Raw genomic sequence first — 21706 nt, 5'->3', positions numbered from 1 at the left:
AGCAATATTTATAGCATTTCTGACCTTTGAATGAACTTTTACAAATCAATAACAGCAAAGTGGAAGGAAGGTCGGCAGCAGTTTTCCTTGTCTGAGTGTAGCCAGTGTTAGGCTTGGAATATCTGAAATAGATTAGGAACTACCGTAATCACATTTATGCAGCATTTTTGCTGGAAATTTGCAGATTTCTTCAGCGCTGCCATGTAGCTGCTATCTGAGGGATCCCATACAAGGCCAGAGCCAATGGTGTCATTAATGGGTTTTTAAGTTGTTGCGTGTCAGTTTTCACCTGGCAGAACTACTACAAGAGGCCTTAAGAGTCACTGCTGAAGAATAATTTTCTTGACTATATTTTGCCACAGGGAAAGTGTAAGTGGATTAGAAACCGTTGTCATTAATGACTTACTGCAATTGAAACATCGTTCATTTCCTCCCACTTCAGATGACAGAAGTAAACCTGGCGCAGGCACCCCTGGAGGTGTGAGCACAGCCAGCCGTAGGAGATGGTTCAAGGCAAGGTTTGCCAGTTCAGAGTCATTATCCCTATGGCCCTACAACTCAAATATTATAAAGGACCTTTCCTAATTCCTCAGATTTCTGAAGCTCCTTCCAAAATCGAGGTGTTCCCATAATGAATTAGACATCTCAATGCTGTTTGCTGCCTCCAAGCACAGAGGAGGAAATCAGGCTTCGAAATTTCCCTTCATTTCACTGCCTAAAAGCAAAGTTCCTAACTTAATTAAATCCTTTCCTTCTCCAGAGCTGGCACCTCTCGAAAGTGCTTCTCGTGCTCTCTTTCGCCTACCGAGGGATCCTGGCCAACCAGTTCAGATTGTAACTGTAAGTTAGAAGCCTCAATTCCGGATGCATCAAGTTAAGTGAGACGAATCCCATTGCTAGGGGTGACAGTAACAGATCTCACAGAGCGAGAGACCCTCTGCCTTCTAATTAGAGTGAATTTTTGCGGTCAGCACTGCTCCGCATGCCTTTCCGTAGAGGTAGCAAAGCAGGGTCTTGCTCTTTGCTGGACCCTTCTGGTGCTGCTGTAATCCATAGGGCCCCTATGTGCCAATGCAGCCGTGGTATTCTGAAAACCCCTCTCATAATAGCTCCGTTCTTCTCTAGTATTTTCCTAATCGACTGAACGGAGACAATGATAGCTATACAAACCTTCACCAATTTCAAGAAACTTTTGATAGCAGCTCAAAGGAGTTGTTTTCATAAGTTTCTTTTTCTGTGTCCATATCATTTGAAGATTGTGTCTGCTTGTTCAGCCAGCCTTACAAATATGTCTGAAAATACAGGGAAAACAAAACAAATTTGCTGAAGTTTGACAACTTCTGTTTGATCAAAAGTTGTTTGGTCAAAAGTATTTTAAAAGTCAGGAAATTAAGATTTTTTTTAATGGATGCTATCATACCTATTATTATTATTGTTAGGTTTCTGAAGGAGAACAAAGGAAAAGACATTTCCACACAAGTTCTACATGAATTGTTAGTGTCAGCTTTGAATTTCCTTGTTTTTTCCTAGTTTATAAAACACTCTTAATATAGAATTGTTTTGTCTGAGATTAAATCCTGTGTTTATTCAAATTCTTAGATTTGTAACGTTAAAGAATGATTTACTGCCTCTCTCCACATACCTATTTCCCTCTTTTTGCTTCTTTTTTTATTTGTTTCAAGGACCAATGTACTGCACCATGTACATTGTCAGTGCTCTTCACCATAAAGCTGTCTTGTCATTTCACTGTTCTTCAAAGTTTGCATTCCAGCTTTCAGCAGTCTCTAACCAAATGAAGTTTGCTCTGTCTTAGTCTTTTTCCTAACACATTTTAAGTACTTTGAAAAATTCTATAAAGCAGGAGAAAAACTGAAGTCCTGATGTTACACCTAAGTCAGATCAAAGTACTGTATTGGCTTCTAAGCCCTCTGTCTCTAGCATTAAAAAATAAGACATGTTTGAGTGAGACTGAATAACAAAATCACCCTTTTGTTTAACCACTTCAATAGACAGAAGACATTAATATTAATATTTCTGATGAAATTCTAGTTTATCGGTTCAGTAAGGCTAGTACTTTGACTCCAGCAAGAAGCTAAAAGGAGTTCATCTGGCAATAGCACATGGATCTGAATGAGCAATGAGGTGACGTGGACACCAGGACAGATCCCGCTGCTTTGGGACCAGCTAGAAACGAAGCCTATGGCACAGCTGGGTGATGACCAGGGGGGAGTTTCAGCTTCTACTGATTTTTCTGGCTCACTGACAGCTGCCAGAGTGGATATATGCTAACATGGATTACACCACCAGCAGCAATATTGTCCACTCATCATTTCTTCGAAACTAGGTGATAACTGGAACTGCTTATTGATCTAAGGCTGGCGAATGCCCATAAGAGCCACCTCAGTCTGGTTTGTTGTATTTCTGTCCATGTTTAAGAGCAGTAGGTAATTTGTCTGTGGGGATTGGTACATGCTGTCTCTTACAGTCTGTCTTATCTCATGGTTTCACCTTAGATCCATAGCAGCTCCTCCATCAGTCTGGTCCATGTGGTTTCCTGCCTTCACTGCGGCAGTCTTTGGGAGGCAAAGCCTACGGCTTTGATTCCTCAGCTCTTCTGTAGCCCTTGCAGACCAGGCTCGGCTGCTGCTTTTCTCACGAACGTCTGCCTACCCCCAGCTACCAAACACCTTGACTGAACCCGCAGTCAGTACCAGGACTTGAGCCAGGCCCTGGAGCTGGTTTAACGTCAAAACAGACCATGATCTCCAGACTGTGCACTGGCAGCTTCTCACAGGTCTCACGAATACAGGAGCATGGGCTGCTCTCACTAACCACAGCTGATTTTGCTTGGTGATTTCAGAGAACGACGAGGAGCAGGAGGCTCTGCTATCGCTGGACAAGCCCGGCTGGTATTCCCAAGGTAATGCCATCCAGCTTTATGAACTGCTGAAGAAGATGACTAGCAAGTTGGATCCCAAGGTATGTTATAAGTGAGAGTAAGTCTTTCTGAAAATACCCTCTTTCAGTCTAAAATTCATCAGACAAGCTTTCATTAAGGTTATAGATGTGATTGGTCACAGATTTTTGTTCTGGTTACGCGTACTGTTGTCTAACAGACTGCAGTCCAGAACTGGAAGTAGCATATTCGTCTTCTTATCAGTAGAATATGTAGACTCTAAATGTTTTATTCTGCCTGCATGGTCATGCATTTTGGCAGCTTTGGGGAGAATCAGACTGTAATCGGGGAATAAACAATCTCCCTGAGGAAACAGATCGAATATAGATTAAAAGGTGGCATCAGTGAAAACTAGGATCGTGTTACTTTAATTACAGGTCTCAATGGGTGAAAATGCCCCTGAAGACGGTGGGACCACATTTTCCCTACCCCCAGGCACAGAAGAGTTCTGAACTCCATATTCTCCCTTGTATCCAAAGTTGTCCAAAATTCATTCCCATTGTTTAGTGTATTATCTCAGTAGTTTTTTCCACTGCTTCCTGGCAAGCTATTTCTCTCAGTCAAAAATCTCAGCGGTGTCCCCTGTGCCGGGCCCAGCCGAGCACCCCTGGCCGATGCCCCCAGGGCCAGCCTGTTCCTGACAGACCTGGTTGAAGATAAAACCCCAAACCGTGACATTAATAAGATCTGCGTGTGTCATGGCCGCGGTAAACACGGAGGAATTTTTATTAGGTTGTTTTAAAGCTCTCTTGCTCTCTCTGTGAAATACAGTTTGCTTGTGTTTTCATCATATACAACGACATTTTAATTTGCTGCTTCCCTCACAGGTTGTTTATTTTGGTGACAGCATGCACTCAGATATTTTCCCAGCTCACCACTATAGCAACTGGGAAACTGTCTTCATCTTGGAGGAGCTTCTAGGGGACGAAGTTACGGTGCCTGTGGAGACTGAATCTGAGCCCTTGGAGAAGAAAGGAAAATATGAGGTAAGGGTTCCTTGCAGACGTTTCCTGGAACAGAAGAAAGTAAGTTACAAAAAAGCCTCATGCCACCTGTGCTGAGAATGAGCCTGCTTATCTTACCAGGCTGCTAGCAGCATCAGCATCTGCCGCGGAGATGCCCTCCTTGCTGCCCAGCCAGTGCCATCCTGTCCAAGCTTGGCATCGCTTGGGCGACACAGAGCCTCTGCCCAGAGCTAAATCGTGGACCTCAGAAAAAGAGCTGCATGTGCAGTCCCTTAGCCAAAAAACATAATCTACTTTTCAGTACCAAGAACCTGCCCTGCATCCTACAAGGAGAAATTTCATGGCCACTTATCACAAGTCCAGCACCCAAACTCTGCTGAGTTCATGATGTTTCCCTGCATCTCGTGGCCAACTCTAAACATGGAATTTTTATGAGGTTGTTGTAAAGCTCGCTCTCTCTGTGTAAAATACAGTTTGTTTGTGCTTTCCTTATGTACAAAGAACTTTTAATTTGCCGTTTCCCTCATAGGTTGTTTATTTTGGTGACAGCTGCGCTCAGATAAGAGGGACTGTTTCGAAGTCTGGTCCAATGCAGACTACTGATAGTTATCTCACATAAATAATGTGATCTTCAGGTTGATCGCAGCTGGGAAGCAGGGCCTTAGCACTGCTGCCGCTCTCTCCTTCTCCCACAGAAGGTGGAAGGTTACTATGCTTTATCCTTCTCTCCACTGCCAAAGAGCAAAGTAGATGGGGAACGGCGCTCGGATGGCCGACGTGGCTGCGTTGTACCTCCTACGTGTCCTGTGTAGGAATCGCAGTGCAGCTTCACTCTCTGTTTGGAGTATTTCTTTACTTACGTTCCTAAATAAATAGGTCATTTTCTGTTAACTGCTCTTTGCTTTGAAATGCGCGGTTTTTTTCTTTTTAAATAATTACTCTTAGTGATTAAAAAGTTAAATTACTGATAAGAAGATTTTTGTGGGATGCTTTAATACTAGAGATGTTTTTAATCTGACTAAGCCCCTGGTTTTTATGGAGAAAAAATATCTTCAATGGGACCAAAACAATACGGATGTGACATCTATTTCTCTAAGTTTTTTAATAGACATATCTAATATTTTCCCCCACTATCCTGGTTTCTAAAGTAAGGTCAGACAGGGACATTTCAGTCACTGAAATAAGGAAATGTAATCATTAATGTTTAGGCTTTTTCCTGGGTTGCAGAATAACAAAAAATTAAGACAAACTCAAGTCCTCTATCAAGAAAAATGTGTTTCTCAGTAAGAAACGGGGGAAAAAAAGGAAGAGTGAGCAGTAGTGCTAGATAGGTTAATATACTTTGATTTAATTAATTAATGCTATAAAAATAACTCATTCTCCTCCATAAATTTGTTCATTCTCTGACTGGAGACTCAGCCACAATGCTGCATAGAACTTACATCACTGTAAGGTTTGGGTATTTTATTCAACCATGGTTTCTTAAGCATGTTCAATATATGCTTTGGAAGCACACATTTGTAAACAGCCAGCCAGAAAATGTTTCTTTTCCTGGAAGTACAAAGAAAGAGGAATTGAGTGGTGTGTTTCTAAGCCCTTGGTGACGATTTGGTTTTCTCTTGTTGCAGTCCCTCTGGTCGACTGCTCACAAGATCCATCTTCTCTATCGCTGTAGTTATCAAGCAGGAAATTGCGACTTTCAGACAGGTGCTTGACATTTCACTAAGGCCATCGTATTCCTGATGAGAGATTGCAGCATCTCAGGGAGCCACCACCCCTGCCACACACATCCCCTGTTCCCTTTACATCCGCTACCAGTGACAGCGAGCAAGCAAGGGAGAAATGAATTGCGTTGATTAAAGGAACCTGAAGCAGGGGGGCCGTGGCAGGTCAGGGGTGTTATTTCATTACCACGCTGCTCACTGGAGTCTGAACAACAGGTCACATCCATAGCTCTGCACTTGACTGGACCCGTGCTAACTTAACAGGACTAGTTCAAAGGGATTCCCTTTACGAGACTATGAAAGTTTTATTTTCATTCTCCCAATCAACTTCTCCCATTAACCCTTTGATTAAGAGGGGAGAAAAGCCAATTCAAAGGATTGTACAAAAAGTCAGGTGTTTTTGCAAAATGAGGTACTAACAGATTAGATTTAGTCTTGTTCATCAGCCTTGTCATTTATTGGCAATAAAAAAAATACACCACTATTGCAGAGTTTCCGTGCCATGTTGTGTGTGCGGAGAGGGACTGAAAACAATACAAGATGCAATCCTCCCTTCTAGCAATCTTTACAAAATATTATTAAAGAAATAAAGTGCTACTTCAAATTTGCAATTGCATCTTTCAGAAAGAAATTACAAAAACCTGTTTTCAGTTGTTTAACTGGTATTTCATCACTAATGGAGAGAGGGGAAGAAAACAACATCCTCACGCACAAACTGGGAGGCTAGTAATTTCCATTTTCATTAGCAGTTTTTGTCTTTTCCCTTCAATTAAATGCATGATATAAGCCAGATACGCATAACTCTGAAATTATGGTAACAACTGCAGTTCTTTCAAGTATATGAGTCATAACCAAATGAGCCAGAAAATAGCAAACTGAAAACTATTCATGCAATTACCGGGCTCGTAAGTGAATTGCAGCATGCAGGGGGGGAAAAATACCGAGCATTGTGCTGAAACAAGATTCCCCCCCAGATTTGGGGGTTTGTTTGCTTGGCTGGAGGCTTTGGTTTTACCTTCTGTTCTTTAAAGGTGTGATCAATTCCATCAATGAAAACTCAAAGAAAAGCTGGAATTTGTCCCAGGATTTCAAGGGAAGCGATTACAGAGGAGCTAGTCAGTGTGTAAAAACCTTGGGCTATAAGAATGAATGGAGCAGAAATTGAAGAATTTATTGGCAGCTATAGACGGTATTTTTGCAGTTAGAAGGAAAAAGTAATTTTTATGGTGTTGCCTAGTGGCTGGTTGATTGGCGGGAGGGGTGGGGTTAGGACCCTAACCCCCCGAATTTCCAGGACTCCCTTGCCGTGACCATAGACAAGACTAATTACTCTGTGCCTTTTGGCTCTGTTTGTCTCTTTATTCCTGTTTAACACAAATCTAACTACTTTCAGGAACAACCTGATGGGCTGTTGTGAAGCCTGGCAAGTTAAAGCAATATCCTTAAAGCAATATCCTGAAGTGAAATGCATTTTGTTTTAAAGTCTGCTTATAGTGATCCACGTTGTAGCTTAGGTACAATGATCGTGGGTGAAATGTTTGATATTTGCACATGACTTGTCAGGGGCAGGTTCTGGGCAAAAGTTAGACCAGTGGCAGGCTTGCCCATTTGCACACCCAGCATGGGTGTGTTATTCAGGGACATCTGGTTGTTGTGACCTGCACAGCTGGGCTGGCAGAAACTCCTCAAATACTTGCTGTTATAACGGCAAAAACGTATTTTGAGCATTGATTTTTTTTCTGACACAAAGAGTCGGTGGCGGTGTTCCTACCTTGGCACAAAGCATACAGCCATCAGTAGCATCCTTCATATTGGATGCAGTAAAGTGATCCTAGTCCTCTGCACTTGGTACAAAGATGATGGCATAGATGGCAAATCTCCATCTGAATAATGCCTTTAAGAAATACTAACAGCTTGATTTTTCACTCCTGTCTCCTTTACATCCTTCTTTCTTTTATCTCTTTACCAAATGTAGAAAAACTTCAGAGCTCAGCTCCCTGCCTATTTGTATTTCAGAAAGGTCATTTGTAAGCTGACAAATCAGCGTTACCCAAGGGTCCTGTTAACAGATTCCGTCTGCTCTGTTAACAGGCCCTGTTTGTCTGCAGTTAATAAAGCAGAGGTGATAGTAAGTATTCCAGGTGGTTTAGCTTAGTGGAAAGCCTTGGGACTTGGGAAACCCTCATACCATCATTGTTTCTCTGAAGTCTAGAGGTCGTCTTTGAGGCTTTGTACCCTCAACCAACACAATCAACGTCTGCTGCTGTCAGACCAATATACCTGAGAGCAAAACCGTATGCTTGAGGGTTTTGCATAAGAAAGAGGGATTGCCCAGCACTTCCCAGGACCTACTGTCCTGCTGCGAGAGCAGACCCCGCGTCTGGGTACCGCAGGAGTGGCTGCTGCACCATCCAGAGCTCCTCACCCGCTGTTGAAGGTGTGCCTCCAAGCCTGCGAGGAGGAGTGGTGGTAACGGGACTTTTGCCTCGTTTCACAGACCTATAGATTCATAGTACGTGGTCTGTCCTGCGTTGCAGGCTATGTATGCTGCAGATGAGGTATGGACATCTTCAGTTAGGGATGGCAGGGGGAACAATGTCTGGTGCATCCTAAGGATGTGGGCGAAGTTTTGACAGCTCTTGTCAGATTTGAGATCAAGATTTAGCCTACCAAACTGCCCCTGTCATGTGGAGATAAACCAGTAGCAACATGACAGGAGTTCTCTGCCAGGTGACTTGATGGCAACTCTCATATCTAATTGGGTTCAGTTTTACTAAGGGCTTGGGCTGTGAACCCAAAATGTAACTCCCTCCTCCTTAATAAGGAAGAAATTACCACTCTGAGAACCAGACTTCTGGAAAAAATCAATCCATTTACTCAGATTGCAATTTTAATTGCCTATTGAACTAATCATAGATGTCAAAAAGCAGAAGCCTCCAGTTTTTACTCTTGTCAATAAACAAAGCCCTGTCTTCTGTGCAAATGCTCCTGTGGGCCAGTACTGGGGTGGTGGTTTTGATTAATCACCTGAGCAGCTGGAACGGCCTTAAGAGTTTTCTGCGTGTGTCATCCAGCTGGCAATCAGATTTTAATTCAGCGTAGCATCTATCTTTAATTACAACTGATGTAAAGTCCTGAGATTTGCATGGAAAGATAAGATTTGGGATGCTGTCCCTGTGTGTGAGGGGAAAAAAAAAAAAAAAAAACCAACAAAAAAACCACAAAAGAGCCCTGTTCTTAAGTTCATTGGTTGTTTTGAAACAGAAGATATGGGGTTTTTTTCCAATTTATTTACATCAGAAGGCAGAAACCAATGTCTATATTTCTCCAAATCAGTACTTCCTCCCCAGTCCCGGCTATGCTCAGAGAAAAAACTGTTACACAGAATCACAACAAGAATGGCTCTGTGTTTACTGATGTGGTCCGTTCGCCTGGATCAACAGCTTTCTTGTGATCAAAAGCCATGGACCTCTGTCATAAACACAAACTATTCCAGCAGATTCTCAAAACTATTACGAAAGGGGTTAAATGGAAAATAAAGTACAAAAGTTCACAAATCTGGAGGCACCCGCTAGGATATCTGTTCTTCTGTGCTTTCCTGGTCTGAAAAGTTACTTTGCACACAAATGACTTTAACAGATTTTTCTGTAGTGTAGTTCACGGGTTTGTTTTCCATTATTTCGTCTTTCTGTAGAGGCCTCCTGGAGCTTCTTCTGGCTGCCCATGGCAATATATAGCAGGTTTCAAGATGAACTGCTAAAAAAATCAGTTTTCCCAGTGCTGCTTTAATGCTTTCTTTCAAACATATTAAGTCTACATGTTGTTGTCTGAAAATATACATGGAAAAACATCGATTTTTCACAATTTGCTAGGCAACTGAATGGCTCTCTGTGGATCCTGCGGCCCTGTTCTCACTCATTCCTCAGCTCAGAAACAGATAACAGGACGCAGGTGGCATGATGCTTTCTTCGCAGTTGCTCCATCCAGCACCGGGAGACGTCGTTCTCCCGGGAGGAGGGCCAGGCTGGGTTATGGGCTGAGCCGCAGCTTCCCAGCTTCTCCAGCGGAGAAAGGCAGCAGGCTACTCAGGCTATCGAAAACAGAAAAACAGGGAAAAGAGAAGATTTTTTTAAGGGAAAAATACTTAAAATCAACTTTTTATGTCCTAGGGAATCCATAAATTGTGTAAACAGGAGCTTACAGGGAGGAAGATTGTTATTGGTTTTCTTTATAATATTTTATATTTTTATATTTTCTTTATAATAGTTTAAAGTCACGTTGCTCCTGAGATACAATACAGTATTCCCAGAAAATTGGAGAAACTAGAGTTCCTTAAACTAATGCTTGTGGTTGGCTAGAGAAAGATTTCTTTTTTTTTTTTTAAGATCACATATTTATTTATTTTTCTTTCAGGAGGATCAGCTCAAAGCTCCTTACTCTGAGTCTAAACAGTGGGGCTCTTTCTTCGTGGACAGATTGCCAGGCCTGGAAAATGCAGAGGAAACCTTAGTCCGCACATGGTCCTGTAAATGCATTAGCACTTACAGCACTATTGCAATCCCTAGTCTTGAAGCAATAGCAGGTAAGAAAGATGTTTTTTTTTTTTCTAATGAACATGTAGTATTCATAGTAACTTTGTAATACTGTAGATCTGATTTTGAGATTACATGTATCCACAATACATGCAAAAATACTCTGTTCATATCACACAACGGTTAATGCTAGTGGCTATTAATTACTTTGATGTTTGTGCTTTTAATAGTTGTCTGATAGACCAGTTTTTTGTTTGTCTCTGCAAATATTAGATGTTTAATTTATCCTATGTTAGAAATGGGATGCAACATTTAACAGACTGTAGACTAGTTCCTGAACTAAATCAGGACTTCCCCACCGTATTTTACTGTTTCTACTTTCAGTGGTGAGTTACGTTAGGAAGCAAACATAGGCAAAGTTACTTGGGGTTTTTACACTTCCAAATACATTTCTTTCTGAGCTGGCTTGTTATCCTTCCTCAGTCAGCTCACTTTCCCACTACAGTTGAAATGGAGATGAACAAATGCAGGAATGTAATGAAGCCAAGAATGCCTAGGACTGTGCTTCTCTCTTTTTTTTAAAAAATGTGTGTATTGCTTTTGAAACTGCATCATTATGGGCAGAGCTGGAGCCTAAAACATTCTCCTTATCTGGAAAACAAGGCCATCACAAGCAATGTCTTGTTCTCTAAAAATTCACCTGAGAAACCAGCTCAGGCTTTCTACCTTCTTACATCAAGGCTGTGTCAAAGGTACAATTATGGCTGATCTTGTGATTTCCACTCATGTTTATCCCCGGAGGGACGATACATTATTTTGGATGGTTTGTAGCAATAGCTGTGGCAGTAATACTGCAATAACTTTGCAACTGCAGTACATATAGATTGGTTACAAAGTGGTGGTGGAGACCCTCTGTCTGCATATCCTCAGACTATCATTTTGCCTTACTGAACTTTACCAATTAAAGATATGAACTTTATCGATGACTTGTATCTAAAGGAATAAACAAATTACTAAATGAATGAGGTGCTTAGCTGTATGAAGAACACAGCGAGCACTTAGTTTACTAATCCCTCTGTTCAGCATCTGTTGCCTACTTCATGCATAAGACCAAGGAATAAAAAGTAGTTCTGAGAGCGCATTTCAGGTTTTCCCAGCAGTTATTTCTGCAGCAGGACACGTGATAGACCTGTTCTTTGCAACCACATTCTACACGTGTACGTACCTTGTAAGGATATCTCAAAACAGAAAACTCGTATGGTGCCACAGTTTATTTATGCTGCTGGTATTTGCCGTGTTGCAGTCTGTATTTCAGCTTAAAGGTACAAAGCCCAAATATACCAAGGAAAATTGCCAAGAGTGAAGTAACTCCTGTAAAACTCCCATCCAGTACCTTTTCCAGAGTCATTCTGTGGCTTGCTTTGGAAGTGTTGGCTGGAGGAAACACATCGGTCAGCCAGGCTCAGTGAAACTCTGCCTCCCAGCCAGCTCCCCGCAACCACAGCTGATTGCAGGGCTAGCAAAGGCTTTAGACCACAAACGTACCACCAAGTTTCCAGCTACAGATGAAGAGGTGTGAACCAGAAAGTCATATCTGTGTAAATGAGCGAGTAGGATAGCTGTCTGACAGCGGCAGTGGAGCCCCTGCAAAGGCTGTGCCTCCAGTAGGAAGGATGCTCTGTGCCGTCCCTCGCTGTGTCCCACCAGTGCTGGGGCTGGTGGCTGTGAGACTTGTACCCCAGAGCTAAAGGACAGGGGAGAAATAACATTTTTTAACTTGCAGCTGTGCACCTGAAAGCAAACTCAAAGCTGAAGGTGTGAGAACATCTCTGATTTCTTGCAGAGAGAGGTCTTTCTTGTTTGTTTGTGTGGAAGAGCAGATGTTCATTATTATGAATGTTGAGGAATTCCTGACTCCTCTCAAATACCTTGTCCGACTCCTGTCACAGCAAGCTGTGAGAGCCCCGGCTTTGCCAAGCCCTGAAGTTTTTGGCTGACATTGTAAGTCACAGCTTAGCTGCAGCTCTTTGGGAATAACTAGCTAGAAGAGATTCAAACAGGTTGTGCAGGTTTGATGTGCTCCAGCTTTTCCGTTTCTATTCATCTATGTTAATTACCAGCAGAGGACTTTCCGCTGCCAAGCTGCAAAAACACAGGCTGAACGAGCTGCAGCCTCCTGGAGCTGTGGGCTCACCTATCAGCAGTGTCTGACCTGGCGTTTGTACGTCTACGTGAGCCATAGTAAGTGCCACATACAAGTAAATATCCCAACAGCTTGCCATCTGCAAAAGTATTTGGTGAAAGGCAGACAATTGCTGCTATGCTAACTTTAAAATTGATTCTTGTTGTTTGGATGCAACATATATCTGTGCATAAAGAACAGCTTGGTTTACTTCTCAGGATACATCTTTCATTGAAGAACATTATTCCAAAAATTATTCAACATTATTCAGTACTAGTGGTGTTTTACAAAGATAACTGAGTTTTCATCAAAATTCATACAAGAAATCTTTTGAGAGTTACCAGAAATTCATTTTTGGGTAATAAAACCCTTCAAGCCTGCTTCCTTTTTTTTAAAATAGAAGAAATATGTAAAAAAATTAAAAATAAGCTATAGATCTGGATTGAGAAGTTGGAATAAAAACAACTTTGATAGTTCTCTTTTTTTCACCAACATGTTGTAAGTTTGGTGCAGATGCCTTCTGATAGTTTCACCTGAAGAATTTAGCCATGTAACTAAAGGGAGCCACCTGATAGTTACCAAAGAGCATTGTAGGAAAAGAGTTTCACAGGGAATGCTGCTGTTGGAGGTTTTGGCCATTCAAAGTATATGATAACATGTACATGAATTCTTTGTGTAATTAGTAAAATGACAGCTCAGTGAAAAGATAATCCAATCCCTTCTTCATTAGCTTTCTGTGCTAATCGAGTGGAGTCATTCTTCTACACTTCTGTCCCCCATCTTTACTTGAAAATTCAGTATTTGACTCAAAAGGGGTTTGCATTCAAAGACGCATCAGAAATCCTGAACTTTAATCTCACCTCTGGCAAGACTGGTGGGATTGCAGATTATTGCATCACAGTTTGTCATCTAAACTCCCCTGACGGTCCCTGAGGAGAAACAGGGAAGGTTTTTTTAAGTATTGGAAAGCTGAGGAGCTCATGATTATATTGACAGTACATGTTTAATAACATAGTAAGAGCCAATGCCCCTACTCCTGTTCTACATGCCTCATTCACAAACCCATCTGTTTCTTCACTTTTCTGCTATTGAATCTCTCCTCATTCAGAGCTCCCTTACAGGTTTTGACCGTTTTCAAGCACAATGGTATCGTAAGCCACATTTTCCAAACCAGGATGCATTACCATGGGAACGTTACATTCGAGCTCACACATGAAAATTAAAAGGTGTAGGGGTCTGTCTGAAAAATGGCATTTTGCATAAACCACAGTTTCTAATACATCCTCCTCCACTTCAGCAAGTTTGGTATGAGCCAAATAGAAGCGGGTACTCTTCTCTGTCATCCCTGAATAATCTGAACTTTGCCTTCAGGGAGCAGGTGACCGCTATTCTGTGGCCTTTTGATCAAATTTCCAGCTACTCATGTAAATAATTACATAGCCCGCATCATAAAGGTATTCCAACGATAATTACAGAAGAGCTCTCTGATTTACAAAGAAGATCAAATATAAATAATATCTTATTTAATAAGCAAGTTTTTGTAGGAAGAAGTCACTAAAATAACTAGCCAGTGCTACCATTTTAGATAGATTAACAATTCTTTGATCCCAAAAAATGATATGCATATTTCAAGCTAATGCTTTTCCTTTGAATCTCATTATGGCTGGTATTTTTAAAGTCCTACTTCAAAAAATTCCATGATGAGCAACTGTGGAGTTTTAGAGCTTATGGGGGAATTTTGCTAATTTTGTTTTGTTCTTTGTTGCAAAGAAAAGCTTAAGAAAGTGGGCTCTAAATCCAAATAAGGAGAACCCCAAAACAACTTTTTTTAAAATTTCATTATTGTTAACCTAATCTCCTGAACTTGTCTCATAACCTCTGAGTGGTGAGGTTTGTCACAGGATTAAAACTGTCTGCAAGCAAGAGCAGGAGATTGAGCGATGTTGCAGCTGAAGAGAGTTGCATTTCAGAGAAGAATTAGTGCAAATTTAAATGTTTTATGGAGACAGAGTTTATTTCACACTTTGGAGATTTGATAACCAAGCTTATGTCATGCATGAGGATAATGCATTTTTTTAAATCTTGCGTGCTATATGAAATCTTATCATGCTTCACCCATATGGGTGCATAAGTTTTTCTGCATGCCTTACTGTTAGCTAGCACAAGAGAAAAATCTCCATTATAATTTACCAAAGCTGTCTCTTTAAAGACGCCTACAGATCTGTGCCCTGCCACTTTCTGCAGGAGTTTGAGTCGTCAGCCTGCTTGCTGTATAAATATGATGATAAAATTGCCAGTGAACCATGGCAAAGAAGTTCATGTTTCTGCTTAGAGTTGCAAATTATCTGCAGAGTGGAAAGCCCAAGGCGGCTGGGGCTGGGGCACCCGAGCTGGCAGTGCGTGGGTCGCAGATACACGGGTCTGCCCGACTCACATCCACTACAAATCGCAAATCTCTTTTCTTCAACATGTATTTTAAAGGCAAATGCCCTTGAAGAATCAACTATTACCATGGAAGTCATGAATTTCACTAAGCTTGTAGCCATATGCTCACTTCGGGGTGTGAACAGTATCATTCGTCATTATTGCTGAAGTGAAACAAAAAATCCCCCATATTCTAATACGTTAGTTCTATGTTTTTTCATTGACATTACATCATTTAAAGTCAAATCCAGCTCCTGTTAAAATTAAATTAATCTTTCCTGTAACTAGAGTGATAATTATGTGCTCTTACTTATTCAAATAATACAATAATAGCATATCATTTCCTTAAACATATAGAACTATCTATACTATATGTTGTTAATTAGCAGTAACCTTTTATGTTTAATGCCTTACCTTACAGCATGCTTTTACTTACCAGCTTCGGTGTAAGAATGTATCTACACAATATCATCTAAAGACTTAAGTTTATCAAAATGCTTTAAGGATTTAAACTGCTTTGGGACTTAGCTGCTATAAATAGTAGTTGCAACTAAAAGGCTGAAGGGTTAATTTTTATAATGAAAATCTTTATGCGGAAAACTCTTTATGCGTTTGGTGAAAAATTGGTATACGTATACAACGGCAACATCGCTGAGGTTCTGAGGTTTCGATGCAAGTAAAATAAGTGGCAAAGATCATTGACTAGAGGGAAGATACATGTTCTGAAGGTATTAACAGCCTTTTGCTCTATGTGTAAATTGAAAAGCATCAGATAATATAAATCTGATTCATCTGTTCCAGGAAACTAGTTTCAGTGTTCTTCATCTGTTCCAGGAAACTAGTTTCAGTGTTCTTCATTTAAGAGAAAGAAAAACATACTCAACACAACAGACAAATATAATGCATTCATTTTTTCAGCTGCAAAATACAACTGAAACAATAAACTGCATTTCAACCATAACAAATTATTTTTCAATAAATCAGAACTAGCTTGTCAAAAGTCTTCAGGACCTTCCCTGTTACTTCCCAAAGGGTCTGAGATCCCAACTTTCCCAAAGGATCGGACTACTTGGTAGTAATTTTCAGTGTAGAAAGGACAGGTTTCAGTGTATTACAATTTGTTCAGCCTTTCTTTCCTCCTCCAGAGCGGTGTATTGACTTGTGCCCCTGAAGGCCGTGTCAAATCATGCAGAACCCAAAAGATTACTTCCTAGCCAATAACTGACAGAAATGTTCCTGCCATCGTTATTCGGCTCTGTGAGATGTCAAAGTACAGCCACCTCTAAAAGATTAAAGGGAGAACTCATGAGCAACTCATTAAGAAAGGGGGAACCACTCAGTCCTTTCTGCTTTAAAGTTATCCTTCAACTCAGGCAGCATAATTTCATTTGCAGGCTGTAATTAAAGCTATAATTGGGTTTTGACTAGATCACAGACTTACGGGGTGGGTTTAGATTGCTTCTTTAAAAACACTGGTGGTAATACAAAGTGTTGATAATTTCTGAGTGTGAAAACCAGTGAAAATAGGTGAGACAGCAAGTATTGGAAATATTTCTTTGACCAGGTTGGAATTTTACGTAACTTGCAACCTCCCATGTACAAGAAAAAGCTGCTGGAAGCATTTATATACTCTGGATTGGTGCCTAACATATTCTCTCTGGATTAAGATGGTAACACACACACACAGAACAATGTAGGCTTTGTCTTCGCTGCTTAAAAAGCTTAATGTGTGTCTGTGTGTGGCTTTTTACCTTAAGGTAAGCAATGATTGTCACCCGTCCAGAGGCAAAATAAAGAAAACATTTGTTTTACAAGAGAGGGGAACATGATGACGTTAACCCAAGTTTGGAGAGTAAGGTTGATCTTGGTGAGTTTACGTCAAAATGAAAGTGAAGGGGCGTATCATCACTGCATTTATCTTAATGTAGCTCCTTCACAGTCTCAAAAAGCAACTTATCTCTTTTTCTTAATCAATCAGAAATGCCTGGCATCTCAAAGAATTGCTTGTTTTCAGGGTAACTTCTTCACCTTACCTCAGAAGCCCTTTCCACTGCCCTTAGATCCAGGGTGAGTCATTCAGACAGAAATTAATTGACAGATCCCTGAAAGACTAACACCTGCTAGTAGGAACTTGGCATTCTCTTAGGATTTTTTTTAGATTAAGTCTTCATCTAAATATTTAAAAATATTATAGTCCAGTATTTTCTTTTGATCCGTTCCAGATCAAGCAAAGAACAACATAGGGCTATTTTCTCAAAGGATCTCCAAAAATCACCATTTAAACTAAAACAAAAATGAGAGAAATTTCCCTCACATACAAATAATGAGTTTTCTTATATAAACACAAAAGAGCAAAGGCATTTGTAAGGCTTTCCTTCGCTGCAGACTCCATCAGGCCCAGAGACGCATTTAGTGCACGCCTTGCACACAGCTGTTTTGTTAAGGCCAGGGTCAGCAGACCTTTGGCCATTGGGTGCACCCAAAGTAACATGAATTGTTACTCCCAAGATAATTGTGGTGAAACTGCACATCACGGGCAATCACAACAGCCACGATGGGATGGTCTTTGCATCCCCCAGGCACTCATTCCTCTGCAAAACTCTGCTAGTGAAGCTGCTGCTCCACATCTCCCCGCAGGTTGCCACTTGGGTTTTCTCCAGTGTCACCATCTTCCATGTTCGATACAGCAGAGTAACCAGACATGAACCCCAGTGGCACTGAAGCCCTTCCTCAGGCCAAGCTCATGCTACAAATGTCTACAGGCAGAGCCACAGGCATCATCTCTAACCAACACCCCATGTTGGCAAAGGCTCTTATGTAGGTGCAATGAAAGCAGCAAAGCTGCACTTTCACGGAGGCTGGGTTTAGTCTTTATGCCTGGATGCCCAGGAATAAACTGCGCTGGCTCATATCACCAACTCGATCCAAACTCAGAAGTTTTAGCAACTTCCTTCTATAGAGCATACCTAGGCTGAAGAATCCCCCCTTTCCCGTACGACACCGCACAGATCCCCTCCCTCCTCCTCCTCTCTAGCTTTTGAGTCACAGGCTGTGCAGACATCAGCCATGACTTTCACAGAATCCCAGACTGTTTGGGGTACACAGGGACCTTTGGAGATCCCCCAGTCCAACCCCCTGCCAAAGCAGGGTCACCTACAGCAGTGGCACAGGATCGTGCCCGGGCGGGTTTTGAACATCTCCAGAGAAGGAGCCCCCCCAGCCTCTGTGGGCAGCCTGTGCCAGGGCTCGGCCACCCTCACAGCACAGAAGTTCTTCCTCATTTCACGTAATTTGATAGAAGGAGCGCATTCCTTGTGCGAACTTCACTATTTCGGGAGCTTTGTTTTAGCACAGCAAACATCTGACCTCCTGTTTAGGAAAATCAGCCTCAGAAGTTTTACTAAAAACAACTGCTATCAGATAAACCTCCTTGTGACCTTGGGGTTTTTTTTCTTTTTGCCCTGAGTACAGTCCCTCACATTCTGGGCTCTCAGTGCAAGCGCTGCTTGGACTCTTGTAAAATAGAAATGGGCCAGGAGGTAAAAACATTTTGAATTTTAAAAACCCAACACCTGTTATAGTTTACCTGCAGATTGGCAAGTGTAGGTCACTCAGCGCAGCCAAACCGCTGAGCTCCCCTGCAGCAGCTGTGCTTACTCCACTGTTAAGAAATTATTATTAGAAATTGTTATCATTTAGAAATTAATATTTTCCTTTTTCTTCAACAGCAACTTTGAAATACAAGAAAAGATTTACAGCAAAGCTTGTAAGCCAGTGTAAATTAGTGGAATTCCTGTAAAAGAAAAGCAATTAATACTGCCTGACGATCTGCCGCTGTAGTTTTACCACCTGGGTGCTGAGCCATAATGGAGAGCTCTGTCTGTGTTTTCTGAGATTTGCCACAATTAAGCAGTTGAAAGATTTTTCAAGTTAAAACTTGGGTATTGCTAATGAGGTTTTACTTTTCCTCCCTGTTCCTTTTCCGTGGTGATAATCAGGAGGATATATTTGGATTGACTTAAGAACACAGCTGTTTTCTGGGAGGCTTCTGCCGCATCTGGCTCCAGCCCTGCTGACGGGCAGGGAGCAGACTCCAGAGAGGGGAGGGGAGCTCTGCTTTCTGTCGGGCTTCTCGCTCGTCACGGGGATGCTGCTGTGGTGTCATGATTAAAAAATGTTGGCTTTGCTTTTGTTGGTCAACACTGCAAAATGATTCCTGACATTTCTGCTGTGTATTTTGGGAGAAATCTGTTCCAGGCTTGAAAAAAATGCTTTCCATCTAAAGAGCTTAGTTAAGATTATATTTGTTTAATGTATTGGTTTGTTCAAGGAAATCTCAAAAAACGATTAGATGTGAGTATTTGAGTTTATCAAGCAGGCCTGTGTCTGGATTAGATTATAATTGTCTTCCATTCAGTTACTCAAATATTTTACTGATCACTCATCGAGAGTATTACGTTTTCCCTTCTTCTTGTGGTTTCCTTTTCCTTCCTCGTGGCTGGAACTCTAGTTTTTCTTCTGATACAAGCTTGTGGCTTTCATTTAGTTGGCTTACGCTAACTGAGCAGCACACAGACATTGAGATGTTGTCAGCTTAATAACTATGAAATAAATCCATCCGTAACACGTAAATACATGCATGGATATGGCTATACATAAGCACTGGAGAACAATGTGGTAATTAATGTTGCTTAATACCTGGATCTGGATAGCTGGAGCACAGTAAGTGACAGCGGTTACTGACCAAACATCATCATCATCGCCATTTGATTTACACCAGGGCTGCTGGAGCCCTGGGGGCGAAGTGGGCAGGGCAGGGGTCCTGCTTGGGAGCTCAGGCGAAGGCAGAGAACCCGTCAGGGCTGCCCCATCCATTGAGAAACGCTACAAACGCTGAACAGTCCTGGCTAAGGAAACCGGTTTTTGTCACTCGCACTCAGGCTGTGGTGTGGGAGCAAAGAAACGAGTGGGACAGAAATATCTAATATCTAATAACTGACATTTCTGTAGATCTAGAAAGGGCCGCAGACCTTGAGACCCTCCATGTCTGACTTCTAGGAGTCTTTGGCTCTAAAAGTGAACATCCTATTTGTCTTGGGAACAAAATGAGTCTGGGTGGAATTACTTAAGTAGGATAGAAAAAGCCTGGGATTGTGGTCCTCAAACAATTGGGCAGAGCCAGCTAGTTCATTCTTCCAGCTTCAAGCTGTTCAGTTTGTTCAGGGTTTGGGTTTTTTTAGGATAGTAGCAATATTGGATGAGTTTTGTGCTGAATCCATTGTCAGTCTAGGTTAGGACTGATTAGAGCCTCGCTGTCAAATTCTGTCTCAGAGAGGACGGGGTGCCTGGCCCCTGCCCGATTTATGACTCCATCAGGGTTAGGTGAGAAGCGGGTGCCCAGATGCACGGGTCTGCCCTGACACCACGGGCTGTGAGCACACACAGCAGCAGAACCTGAAGAAATTTACTGGCAAAAACAGTAGGAAGACAAACAACTTGGAAATAAACGACTTTTTTTTGTGGGACTGGCTTTATTACCAAATACTGTATCTTATTTTTTGCATGCTTTTGCATCAAGCTGTGGCCTATGCAAGCATTTCAGTTTAGTGAAATGGAGCTGCTTATTTTTTCCCTACGTCATCAATGATAATACGGAGTAAGACCAGCTATGAAATGAATTATTGCTATGTGCGGGAGGCAGACTCCAGACCTGTATCATTGTTCTTTGTTGATGAGCCAGTATTGCTGGACCTCGTGATACCATGGCCATTTACATCAAAAGAAGTTGGACTGAGCTTTGGTGTACAATTCATGTGATACTTTTGCAATCCAGGACCCAGGACAACTGTGATTTATTTTAAGTTGAAAAGTTTCCAAAGAACTTAGTTTAAATGAACTTAGTTCAAATGAACAGTCTTCATCTATGACATTTTCTGGATTTTCATTTTTTCATAGATTTTGCATTCCCCCAATTAAAAAAACCTTCATTTCTCTTTCCCAGTATACTTGCCCTTCTTCCTCACTCTGTGTTTATTTCTAGCCACTCAGATTCCAAGTATGCCTTTCTGGATCGGTCCAGAGCTTGCACATGAATATCTCACACTGAAATCAAGCAATGATATAAAGCGTTGCATGTTCTGGGCAAAGCCGACGCAACAGATGTAGCAAATGAAATCACTGGTGAAAATATAGGAAGATTTTTCCTATGTGATACATAAAATCTGCTTCATAGGTGAAGAACAGTATCTGCTTCATGCCTCAGGCAACTTTCAGTGATGCCTTGGGCAACATTTTTAAATATGGATACCTTGTGGTCGTCTTCCAAGGTCAGCTTGCTCAGACAAAAGCAATATTTAAATGGATAGATTGGGGGTTGAGTATGTAAAAAAGTGATTATTCTCTTTTGGAGTATTGTATATAGAAAGGGTTTGGTGTCTAAGCTGATTATGTAAAGCTAGTTTACCAGGAAATATCAACAGATTTACTATTTTGATCCAACTGGTTCTTTTCTTCAGCATAAGCAGCTCTGCAGCAAGTCTGCCCCTTTTGTGCTGCTCGTTGGGTAAACTGCTCTTGGGAGACTCCAGGCTGCTCGACTGAAAAGCTAGTGAAAGCTTTTATATAAAAGTAACCCTATGGCATTTGGGTTTTACTGCTCATAAAGGTATTCAGAAATACTTGCTTTCTTTTTTTATTATTATTTGTTATTTTGGAAACCTTTGTTAGAAACAGAGCTGTCATAAATAGACTCAGCAGCCAGTCAATCCATCAGGCCCTCCACAGACCGGGAAAACATCTGCCTCTTCTGCCGTGCTCGGAGCAAGCTCCAGCGAGTCCCCTGACTCAGACCGAAGGAGAAAATGCCGCCCTTTGACAAGCTGAAGCCACCCTCTTAATAATTCACTTGCAATCAAGTCTCTGCC

General features: G+C 41.5%; 1 protein-coding gene across 1 annotated transcript in view; it reads left to right on the top strand.

The window, feature by feature from the left end:
* Positions 1-21706, top strand: part of NT5DC1 (5'-nucleotidase domain containing 1) — a gene marked incomplete at its 5' end in the record, with an annotated part of 47632 nt that overhangs the window by 24509 nt on the left and 1417 nt on the right. Inside the window, 3 exons of the mRNA XM_009704363.1 lie at positions 2861-2979; positions 3784-3942; positions 10059-10227. Coding sequence (XP_009702665.1) covers positions 2861-2979; positions 3784-3942; positions 10059-10227 — 447 coding nt within the window. The remainder of the gene's footprint in view (positions 1-2860; positions 2980-3783; positions 3943-10058; positions 10228-21706) is intronic.

The sequence above is a fragment of the Cariama cristata genome, unplaced genomic scaffold (genome assembly GCF_000690535.1).
Source record: "Cariama cristata isolate BGI_N322 unplaced genomic scaffold, ASM69053v1 scaffold13677, whole genome shotgun sequence".
NCBI lineage: Eukaryota > Metazoa > Chordata > Aves > Cariamiformes > Cariamidae > Cariama > Cariama cristata.
The sequence above is the reverse complement of the archived record's forward strand: the minus strand, read 5'-3'. Positions and strand labels throughout refer to the sequence as shown.